At 44.2% G+C, this 12,039-nt stretch overlaps 1 protein-coding gene across 14 annotated transcripts in view; it reads left to right on the forward strand.

The window, feature by feature from the left end:
* The window catches only part of LIMCH1 (LIM and calponin homology domains 1), a 281,384-nt gene that overhangs the window by 221,197 nt on the left and 48,148 nt on the right, over window positions 1-12,039 (forward strand). For all 14 annotated transcript variants that reach the window (XM_006111913.4, XM_075930517.2, XM_075930518.2 and 11 more), the window contains one exon: window positions 100-321. In XM_006111913.4, coding sequence (XP_006111975.3) covers window positions 100-321 — 222 coding nt within the window. The remainder of the gene's footprint in view (window positions 1-99; window positions 322-12,039) is intronic.

The following is a 12,039-nucleotide window of genomic DNA, read 5'->3' on the forward strand; positions in this document are numbered from 1 at the left end:
CTAAACCATTCTGAGTATTATACAAATTCTTTATTTTATTAAAATACAAGCCATCTTGATCTTCAGTGTTATTTCATTAGAGTATTTATTATTCTGCAGGTAGATGGAAAAGTTAGCATGAATGGAGAAACCTTCAATGGGGTTGAAGAGAAGGATAAAGAATGTACAACAGTGATATTTGCCCCTTCACTAAGAAGATCTCCAAAGTTTGAAGGGGTGGCCAGAGTGGATGGATCTCCCATGGAGCTGAAGCAGGACACCACAAGCATTGAGCTCAATTTAAAAAGGCCTGCCACTCAGAAGGTGCACAGAGACCTGACAGTAAGAACAAAACAAACACATCAACTGCGTTTTATCTGCATGTTTTCTTTTCCGTTATGAATTTTGCCAACAACTAATGGAAATTAGGGGGGTAAATTTGTTTTTATTCCAGAGTCTGTAAAGGTCAGACACATTTATACTCCTTAAAGTTTAGTGTTTCTGCTTTGGCTTTTGTATCCCAAGTCCTCCTGGTATGCAATTGATAAGCATGCTTTACATTTGCTGGCCTGTTTCATTACATCCCACTGAGAGTTTGACTGTCTCTCCCAGCTATTGTGTAAATTTATTCAGCTCTTCTGCTGCGGTTAGCTGATTAGATCAGCAACATAATTAGAGTGTGAGAGCCATTATTATTAGTTGCAGGTCTCTAGTTTCAAACAAGAGAATGATAATGTTTGGCAATTTTAGCATTCTCTGTTCCTTTCTCAAAAAAGGGGCTAAATTATTGAAATACATTGGGTCAGTTCGCTTCCCAACCACCTAAACAAAGAGATGAATTGTAACTTTTCATCTCTCTTGCTATTTTAAGGAGCAGGGTATAAAACAATTGGAGCATATCACAGCAGGTTTTTAGATGCTACACTATGTAAAAAGAAAAACAAAGAAAGGACTGTCCTATATAAAAACAAATTGGGTGTTGGGAGAATCTCGCCTTTCTCTCCATGTACCAAATATATATAAAATGAAGAACACCACAAAAATAACACAAGTTCGGAATGGTGCTATGCTGCTTGTTCTTAAACTTCATGGGGTTGGCCAACCCCACTATGCTGTGGATGGGTGAGGGTTTGCTATCCCTGGAGAGGTTTTTATTGATCCCACCTCGATGGTGCCAAAAAACCTGTTTCATTCCTGGCTAACATTCTTGGTAATGGATCTTCTTCTCCTACTGCTGGTTCTGAACCCAACTATGAGGTCAGGAACAAGCGTGGGAAGCTGCATTATGTTTGGAGCACAGACCTGGGACTGTCAGAGGAAGTTGGTTTAGATCCAAGAGGGAGTGGTAGCAGGAAGGCAAACTGGTGGCAGAGTGAAGATTGGTTGAGAATGAAAGTGAATTGGACTTACCTGGGGATGAAGATTGCCACTATCCTTAGAGATGTCAAGCTGGGAATGTTTGAAATATAGATGCAGGGGGCCTCATTTTGTAGGAGGGAGCAGCAGCTGAAAGGGAATTAAAGGTGCAGTTATAGTCAGAAGAGTAATTATGTGAATAATGGTGCCTGCTCCTATTAGCACTGCAATACAGCTACAGAAGAGTGAGCTGGATACTATTCTGCCTTGGTCGATACTATATAAATATCTAAATTGATGTAGCTTGAAATATTCTGTCTATCCAGTTTCTGTTTGCAAAATTGTATTGCCAGCAGTGATGTTGATATAGAAGGCAGAACACAGCTTGAATTTTTAAATACCAGCTTGAGGTTTGCAGCACTGACATTTACAAAATAACCTTTTGGTTTATAAACTGAGTACACATGGTATGAATCTTTGGAAAAAATAAATATGTACCCACACAGTGCCATTTTTAGTGTTTCTTCTCACTAAACGTTTTGAAATTTCAGATTCATGATTGAATCAGCAATGTAATTAAATGGTGTAAATTATTATAATTAGTCTTAGCTTTTCAGCTTCAAACAAAAGAATGTTAATATTCCGGGGTGAGTTTTTTCAAAAATTTCCTGGTCCATTGCATAGCTATAATTGTATTAGGTAATTTGGATGCATGGACAGATAGGTAATTTCTGATGTAGATCAATTACGATAAGAACACCAGGTCTGTGTGTGGCAAAGTGGTAAATTAAGGTGTAAAATCACTGTCTTAATGTTCTAAGAAACAGCTGAGGAGCATGAGGTTTGCTTTTTCCAAAATTATACAGCTTGGTTATCTTTGTCCAAGGGAGATATCTCATCAGTCAATGTTTGCATACAGATTGTTTTTGTTTTAATTTGTTTCCTTGTGTGATTAACTTTTCACAAGATGGAAATGAAGCTTTTCATTTTTGTATTGCAGATTTGTTGAAAAAGAGTAGAGGGAGAGAGTAAACCTTTAGAATTTCTTGTGGCCAGTGAATCAGGTAGATGAAAGGGAAGGGATTATAGAATACAGAATTACCAAAATGACCTCCAGCATTGAAATTCACTCCTAATTAAATAATCCATTGCCACACACAAATAAATGAAAGTAAATAATTTTGAGAGCAGAAACTACTAGCTTTATCATTCTTAAGTTTGAGGAAATTCTTCTGAGAGGAGAACCTATTTTCAGGGACTCATCAGTGATCCCTGGAGGTAGAGGATGATCTCTTTCACAGGTTTTATTTTTCATGGGTCCTTTGGTGACTGATCTTTGAGCCACAGACTCTTTGGCAGATGTTGCAAGTGGTGTTGGGCCACAGCTGCTGCATACCAGTTGTCTTTCTTTTCTGGAGTTTTTCTGCAACCAGGGCAAGGCAGTTTTATACAATAATGGTGTTCCTTCTCTGGTAAGTCTTGGCTAGTTATCTCTATCCTGGGCTGCTGTCTCCCAGTATGTGATGCCAGTGCCACAAAACTTATATATTTTGAGGGGAGGAGGGATCTTTAAAGCATTTCTTTTGGTCTTGCCTTTTCCATTTTCCTTTGATGAGCTGACCATACAGTCGTTACTTTGATAAAGAATACATCAAGCATGAGCACACAGTGCCCACTCTACTTCACCTAGTGCTAGATAATCACTGAAGATGTTGGTGGCCAGCTGCCCCACCCCTTTTGCCCTCAGCCTCAACCCTTCTGAGAGCGTGAAACCAGGAGCTCCCCCATGCTGCCAAGTGGCTCGTGAAGGCTGTCAGCTCCGCTGGTTTCTGCACTGTGGGAACACATTGTGGTCCCCTTATCTGATATCTGGCCCTGATGCACATTGGAATACAGGAGGAAAGAGAGAGGCAGAAAAGTAGTCAAGAGGAGGTAGTGGCCTATGGAGGAAGTAGGGAAGTTCTCTGAATTTTTCTTTGGAAAAATTTTCAAGTATATGAAATCTAGGATACTTTTCTAAACATTGACTCCATTCACTTAGTTCATTGCCTTTTTTTTAATTGTCAGTCAAATTATTTAGGGCTTTTGGTCTATTTCTGCCATTTCCCAAGCTTTGAATAAGGCAGCACTTTTTTTTGGCGTTAGAACTTCAGCCTGCCAGCAATAGGTGCTGTTTCTGTTGGGATGTGTATTCTTTCATCTTTTTACTCTCCCGAGGTCCTTGTTTGACAATTGAGAGAGAAGCAGTTTTGGTCACCTCCTCTGCATGTGTTTTTTGTTACATTCCATATTATCTTCAGCCTCTCTCTACTTGTTATTGCACTCCTGGTATTTGTGTTCACTTGCCAAAGAGACTAGTCATGTCTCCTCTTTGCCTGGCATGTTTTCCTTCTATTCTCTGTAGTGTTGGGCTAAAACAGATCAGGTGGCCTGAGGTATCATTTACAATAGATGAAGGAAGATGCTGTGCATTTGATATGATGCTTTCTTGCCCAAACGTGCAGAAGTTTAGTCAAGCTGTGCTATATCTTAGACCAATATTATCTGGCTTTTGTGGGTTTTTGAGACATAGGGGTCATTTTGTGTCCAGCCCCCATTCCAACAAAATAATTGAGGGACAGAATGAGAGACCTACAAGGTACTGGTAACAGCTTGCAATGGGAGAACCATTTAGGGTGTACATGTTTACTGCCTGCTGTAGGCTTTTTTGTAGATGCAGAGACATTGGAAAGGAATGGATGGTTCTTACTCAGCAGAAGTATAGCAGAGAGAAATATTTCTGAAGAGGTATGCTTGTGTCACAGATGCGTATATCTGTGAAGTTGTTACATATACATCCTTAAACCCGAATACATCGTTCTCCAATTAGTATTGAAAAATGCTTGTAATACAGTAGGGGTATGTCTACACTAAAAAGTTAATTCGAACTAACGGACGTTAGTTCGAATTAACTTTGATAGGTGCTACACTAGCGCTCCGCTAGTTCGAACTTAATTCAAACTAGCGGAGCGCTTAGTTCGAACTAGGTAAACCTCATTCTACGTGGACTAAGCCTAGTTCGAACTTACTAGTTCGAATTAAGGGGTGTGTAGCCCCTTAATTCGAACTAGTGGGAGGCTAGCCCTCCCCAGCTTTCCCTGGTGGCCACTCTGGCCAACACCAGGGAAACTCTATTGCCCCCCTCCCGGCCCCGGACTCCTTAAAGGGGCATGGGCTGGCTACGATGCCCGTGCCAGGTGCAAGCCTGCCAGCACCCAGCTAGCAGACCCTGCACCTGGCACGGCTCGAGCCAGCCACCCAATGCCCCCCAGCCCTCCCTCTCTTCCTGGGACCAGGCTGGCGGCTCCCGGGAGCTTGCCCGGGACCGCAAGAGGCGGGCGCCCGCCTGGTCCAGTGCGGACATCGTGGACCTCATCCACGATCTCCGCACTAGGCACAGGAAAGTGGCCATCTAGGGCAGGAGAGCTGCCAGCCTGGACACCCAGGAGCAGGTGTGCATGAAAATCGAGGTGGTCCACTGAGACCTCCGACACTGAGCCCTGAGTTTACAATGGCCGTACTGGGTCAGACCAAAGGTCCATCTAGCCCAGTAGCCTGTGTGCTGACAGTGGCCAACCCAAGGGACCCTGGAGGGGATGGACCGAAGACAGTGACCAAGCCATTTGTCTCGTGCCATCCCTCTCCAGCCTTCCACAAACTTTGGGCAGGGACACCACTCCTACCCCCTGGCTAATACCACTCCATGGACCCAACCTCCATGACTTTATCTCACTTCTCTTTAAACTCTGTTCTAGTTCTAGCCTTCACAGCCTCCTGCAGCAAGGAGTTCCACAGGTTGACTCTTTGCTTTGTGAAGAACATCTTTCGTTACTAGTTTGAAGCCTGCTACCCATTCCTTTCCTTTGGTGTCCTCTAGTCCTTCTTTATGGGAACTAATGAAGAACTTTTCTTGATGCACCCTCTCTACCCCACTCATGCTTTTATAGACCTCTATCCTATCCCCCCTTAGTCTCCTCTTTTTAAACTGAAAAGTCCCAGTCTCTTTAGCCTCTCTTCATATGGGACCTGTTCCAAACCTCTGATCATTTTAGTTGCCCTCCCCTCTCTCACCCTCTCTCTTCCCCTCTCCCACCTCCTTTTCCCAGTCTCCCCCAGTTTTGTTCAATAAAGAGAGAGTCTATTTTTGACCACACGTTTTCTTTATTTTGTACATCAGGAAGGGGGGCTAGGGAAGGGTAAGTGGAAGGAGGTGAGGGAGGAATGGGGTACGAGCCCCCGATGGGGAGGACTGGGCTGGCTCTGCGGGCTTCTGGGGGTGGAAGCTCTCCTGCAGCCCCCCAATTGCCCCCTCTCCCCAGATGGCAGCCTGCGGCAAGTGCAGCTGGTCTGATGGCCAAGTGCTGTGATGTGCCCAGTGTGGGCACTCAGGGCACTCCAAGACAGGTCTGCTTTGCAAGTGGGGCACCCCTGAGAACTGTCTGTCCGGGGTGGGGGTCGGGTCCCTTTAAGCACAGCCCTCGGCTAGCATGAGGCAGCAGCTCCACGCTCTAATCCTCATCTGATGCCCTGCCGGCACTGCTTCCGACCATCCTTAACCCCGGTTCAGGGTCCACTTAATGTGGACATGCTAGTTTGAATTAGCAAAACGCTAATTCGAACTAGTTTTTTAGTCTGGATGCGTTAGTTCGAATTAGCTTAGTTCGAATTAACTAATTCGAACTAAGTTAGTTCGAATTAGCGCTGTAGTGTAGACATACTCTAGACTAGTTATGCAGCAAGGTAATATCTTTACTAGCCTGTGATCCAGATGAAGATCTTAAAATGTTCTATAAACATGAATAAAATAACTATCAAAACACCCTTGTGTGGAACAGTATGTAAGGCCTAGGTATAATTTACATCTGGAGATACTGAAGCAGAGTTCCAAAGATTAACTAGCCTAAGATCATACCATGTGTCAATGGCAATGCCAGAAATAGAATTAGGATCTCTTGACTCAGACCCATGCTTTAGCACTTATTGAATCAATGTTCCTCTCCATTATTAATGGTAGTTGTGCATGGAAGTCTACACATGGTGAGAATTGTACCCTTAGTTCTTCAAATTAAAAATTTAAAGAAGGCTCAAAAATACCATACATTTTTAGTTTTAAAATGATATACATATAGGCTACGTCTACACTGGTCCCTTTTCCGGAAGGGGCATGTAAATTTCACCAGTCGTCGTAGGGAAATCCGCGGGGGATTTAAATATCCTACTTTTTAAATATCCTATCCAAAGTCCTACTTTGAAGTAGGAATAAGACCCTCCGGAAAAGGGCACTTTTTCCGGAGGATCGGGGCCAGTGTAGACGCTCTTTTCCGGCTTTTTTAAAAGCCGGAAAAAAGCGGCGGACATTTTTATTTAAATGCCGCGGGGGATATTTAAATCCCCCGCGGATTTCCCTACGACGACTGGTGAAATTTACATGCCCCTTCCGGAAAAGGGGCCAGTGTAGACGTAGCCATAGATTTTAATGACATTGGATTAATCGTTACATGACATCATTGTCTTTAAGCTGCCCTCTTATGGTCTCTAAGCTGTTTTTGAGGTTGTGAAGTAAAGCTCTACGGAAAAGAATGCAGATGTAAATAGCAAACAAAAAAAGATATCATCACTCCCATAGGAATTCTGTTAGTTTCCCCTCCCTGTTTTTATGGCATGAAGGAAACACGTTTTTTTCCCCCTCCCCCGCCATCCAAGTAATACTCATTCTCTCTTTGCAAAAATGAAATTGTTGAGCTCAGATTAAGGCTGTATGGTGGATCATTAGAATAACTGCTGGAGATCAGAGTTGAATTCTGACTTGTACAGATGTGGGGATGGGATGAGACCAGAAATCCTCTTTGTGATACATCATGAAAACCACAGGCTGAATTGCAGCATAGCTGTGCAGAACTGACAGCTGTCACTCAAATCACACACCACCTGCAGGTGATGTCGCTTATGATTATTCTGTGTGATCGAGAAAAAGAAATGCCTATGTTTGACTTTGCTTAAAAGTTTTCCATGCAGTTACAGACCCTGAGCTGTAATATATGACTTAATGACAGCACTTGGTGGCTGCAAGCAAAAGAGTCACAGAATCTAGAAAGCAGAGGTGTCATAGCAGTGTTATGACAAGGGTGCTGAACCCTTATGGCATGCTCATATAATCATTTCCTGTTCAATTTCATTAGTACTATGAAAGCTTATTTTGATTAAAATAGCACAGTGTATGTGTTTTAAGGGTGTACTTTTAAGGATGACAAAGCTGTAAAAATTCTATTTGAATCATAAATGTATGTTTAAAAATGCCATTCTAGTAGGATAAAAGCATTTGAGCTGATACTCACTTTATTACTACTGAGATCCACTGCAGCTAACTCATTCTTTTATAGAGTTCAATTTTCAGTAAAAACCCATTGTTTGGACTTCTGCATAATCCTTTCAAATATCTCTGCATTGTTGTTGGCTTGTTTGCTGCAGTTCATTAAATTTGCAATACTGTATTGGGATTTTAATTGCCATTGTATACCAGCAGAAAGTTATTATGTACTTGGAGTTAATTTACTTTAGGAACATATAAAACTGTACTGTAACACTTTTGGTTTTAGAATCTCCCAGTAGCTTAGTTAAGATTCTTTCTTAGATTTAGTTATATAAGTTCTTCTCTTTTTTTTTTCTTCTTTTTTTTACTATTACAAACAAATGTTTCTGCCATGAGAGTAGGTGATATGGTTGGTTGTTGCTAACCAGTATGGGCACAGATAAAAGTATACAAGTAGCCGTGTCTGTCACAAACAGAAAATGAATTACCCTTATAGCCTCGAACATAAGCCTGTTCATTTATAAGCCGACTCCCAAATTTACAGAGGAAAAAATGGTAAAAAGTCACTCCCCCGTTATAAGTTGATTCCAGAGTATGGTGATCTGGGACCTTATAGATAGGCCAGTGAGTTCACCATTTTTTCTCTGTAAGTTTGGGGGGAATCATGCCAGTTCACAGACTGTTGTGGCTCTGCTTTTTAAATGTAGTAAGAGCCAGCAGGCTCTTACTACATTTAAAAGGCAGAGCGGCAGCAGGGGACCAGCGTGACCTGGGACTGCTGTGTCCCATCTTGCATTGGGTCCCCTGCTGTCACTCTGCCTTTTAGAACCTGCTCATAAGCTGACCCCTGCTCTTCACAGTGGGATTTTTTTTCCAAAAAAAGTTGTCTTATGAATGAGTATATATGGTAGTTTATTTTAGTCACAAATGGACATTTATTAACACTATAAAACTAGTTGCTCAGTTCTCTCTATGAAACGTATGCTTGGTTAAGCAGGACTGAGGAGTTGGCTAACTCATACTATGACTGGCTTGTTCATGACAGCAAAATATAAAATAGCTTTCCAGCCTCACCCACAACTTTTTAATCCAAGGGTAACTAACTTTAACTATGGTACTGTCCTAACTACTGTTTAACTATATGTATACAACAGACATAGTGTAAAACACTGTTACTTGCTGAATGAAATTCACCAGCCTTTGAGAACTCTGTTAGGACAGAATCATCATTCCAACACACAGGTGAGGTACAGAGATGCAGCATGGCCCAGCTACAGGGGTTCATAAAGCCAGCACCTCCGTACCTCCCTAGAAGGGTTGGGTTTTTTTTGCCACTGGCTTGGAATAAATATTCATCCAATGGCATCTCTTCCTGTGCACTTATGGTGACTCCTTCCAGTGCTGTCCTGTCTGCTTTGAGACCATCCTACGTGGCAATTTTGCCCACCCACATTTGACTGAAGTAAAGTTTAAGAGATGCAAAGAACATTGACTGCATGGTACCCATTGCAAGATACATGAAAACCATGTTTTACTCGAGAGCTAGATCGTAGGCGTGCGCAGCACATTTCATTAGCGTGTGCACCCAAAGAATTTTTTTAAATGCACTTTGACCCCCATTAGCCACACCCCTGACCCCCGTTAGCCACGCCCCTCTCCGGGCAAGATGGGCACATGACCAAAAGTAAAAAGTGTTATGTGACCCCCGACCCAAGGACTTTTCCCACTATCCTCCTACCAATAGGGATTAGTTTGGCCCCCCCAACCCCCCCCATGCAACTGTCCTGCAATTGCATTAATCCGATGTGTGTGGCATTAATGCGGGGGTGGAGAGGCTGCAAGGGGGAAGTGTTCCCTCTAAGAGTTTCCTCCCATGAGCAGAATGAATTTCGTGTTGTGCAACAGTACTGAATTCATGTGGCTTGTTTGGATGTGCCATTGTGGCACCCAAGTTATTAATAAATATCTACCTTTCCCCTCTGCTGCCATGTCTCTTCCCCTTGCTCCATCAACTCTCCTGGTGCCTGCTGCCCCCCAACCCCTCATCCTCCTCTGCTGTCCTGACTCCTGGCCTTCTCACTGCACTCAGGCTTCCTGAGACCTGCCCCTCCTCCACCAGCCCTTTTCTCCTCCCTGTGCCCACTCCTCCAGTAGCCCCACTCTGATCATGTGAGATACCCCTCCTCATCCCTTCATCTAACACCTCCCTCGCCTCTCTCCTCTGGTGCTGGTCCCTCCCCTGCAGGTGTCTGCCTTTCTGCTTCACCCCCAGAGTCCCCTGGCACCTGCACCTTCCCTTACCCATGCACCCTCCTGGTGCCTCCCCCATCCCTCACTGCCCCTGCCCCCTTTGCTCTTTTTTCCCTGATGCCCATCCCCTCACCACTCTCATGCCCCTATTCCCCTCATGCCCCTGTGCCCTCACACATGACTTGCTCCACCCCAACATCCTCATGCCTACCCCTTCTGTCAAGCCTTCTTCCAGCACCTCCCCCTCCAATCCCCAATGCCCTTAACCTCTCCTCTTCCAATATCATCCTGTCCCCCCTCCCAGTGACACCTCCCCTCCTGCCCTTTTCCTCATTGTCTCCACTTCCCCCCTGTGGAAGAAAACATTTTCCCTTGCTGCAGCTCGTAATAAAACTGCCTCTGGCTACTTGTTGCTTAGAAACTCAGAGTGAGGACAATGTTTTCTTCCACACCCCCTAGCATTTGTGTCTCCTCTACCCTGTCCCTTTGGTGCCTTCCCCTTTCTTCCTCCTTTCCCCTCCCCCTCCGTACAAGCCCCTTCTATCCCTTTCCCTTTCTTCCTCCTCCACCCTCCCCACGCCTCTCCCACGCCTTCCTCTTATTCCCCCCCCTTACCTTCAGCTTCTGCCTTCCAGCTTGCAGGGCTGGGGTCAGCACCAGCCTAAGCTGCAGGGCCGGGGAGGGGCACTCCCAGGGCGGGGGCGCCCCCGGGGCACCACTCGATTCTGCAGGGCTGGGCGCCGTGCGGTGCTACCGGGATGGGCTGGGGTGTTCCCAGGCACCTCGGGGGTGCTCCCAGGTGCCTCAAGGGTGCCGCGCTGTGCTGCTGGGCCAGACGGGGGCACCCCCGGGCTCCTCAAGGGCACCACCTGGGCTGCTGGGCTGGGCGGGGGCATTCCCGGGTGCCTCAGGGGTGCCGCATCGTGCTGCTGGGCCGCGCGGTGCTGCTGGGGCGGGTGGGACCCAGGGCACAAAAATGGCTCGGGCTAGCTGGCCCGAGACATTAGGGTGTGCCTGGGCACACCCGGCACACCCCGTGCACATGCCTGTGAGCTAGATATACATTTTCAAATGCAGGTCAAAATACACTGTATAGAACACTTCTTTAGATGCAGTTAAAGATGTTGACATATTTTAACATTGCTTCAGCTTCATACATAGTAACAACATGGTCTAGTTGGTGGCTTGTTTCTGCCATGAGTGCAGAGGACTGGAATTGATAACCTCTCGAGGCTCCTTCTAGTTCTAGTATTCTATGATCCTATGGAATGGTTTATGTTTAAAAATTGGCATATGTATGAAATATGGCAAAATATATAGCATAAAGGAAGGGACATCAGTTGTATTAATGATTCAAGAATTTCTAATACAAGATACACGTGAGCAAAATACAGTAACATAACAATGAAATACCTTAAACAATTTAGCATCATACAGAGTACCAGAAATGCAGGGTTTCTTTCCAGTGAACTGGACTGTATTGCGCATATTCTTTTGTTCTAAAATTTGTTTTTGTTTGCACTATTATTTAGCTTGTTGCAGATATTTCGCTGTTGAGCATCTGAAGAGAATTAAGTTTCACAAGCATGAACAGATGACCTCTGCCAAACATAATTACAAAAGTTGGTTTCCCTGCACCATGTAGCTCTTTCCTCCATTTTTAAAAAGTTGCAATAGTGAGTGTCTTCATCCATATGTCAGATATCCTCTCTCTTTAATCTATTTCTTACTTGGATGCAAATATTAAAGGTGGAGCTGGCAGTGGAGCTCAAAATTATAGTTGCCTAACACTTTCCATAATAAGACCCTGTTTGCAGCTGTTTATAACTTTGTCAGAGTTTAACCATTCACATTGAAATTTTCCATGCTGAGAGCCTGCTTCAGGCTGAAATTATTTTGGAAAGCTTCAGTTAAAGCAATTCAGCAGTTTCCAAGAGTGAGGCTGGAATGGGAAATATAGTCTTTTAATGTTAGCAAAACATGTTAATAAGGGTTTCACTCAGAACTTCTTGTTTTGGAGCCCAGAGTTTGTGTTGGGGTGAGAGATTGCCTGTTTGCTTTCACCATGAAAATCCATCCAAAGTTGTCAAATTTACAAAATGATA

This window comes from Pelodiscus sinensis, chromosome 4 (assembly GCF_052426305.1).
Source record: "Pelodiscus sinensis isolate ZL-2025 chromosome 4, ASM5242630v1, whole genome shotgun sequence".
Lineage (NCBI taxonomy): Eukaryota > Metazoa > Chordata > Testudines > Trionychidae > Pelodiscus > Pelodiscus sinensis.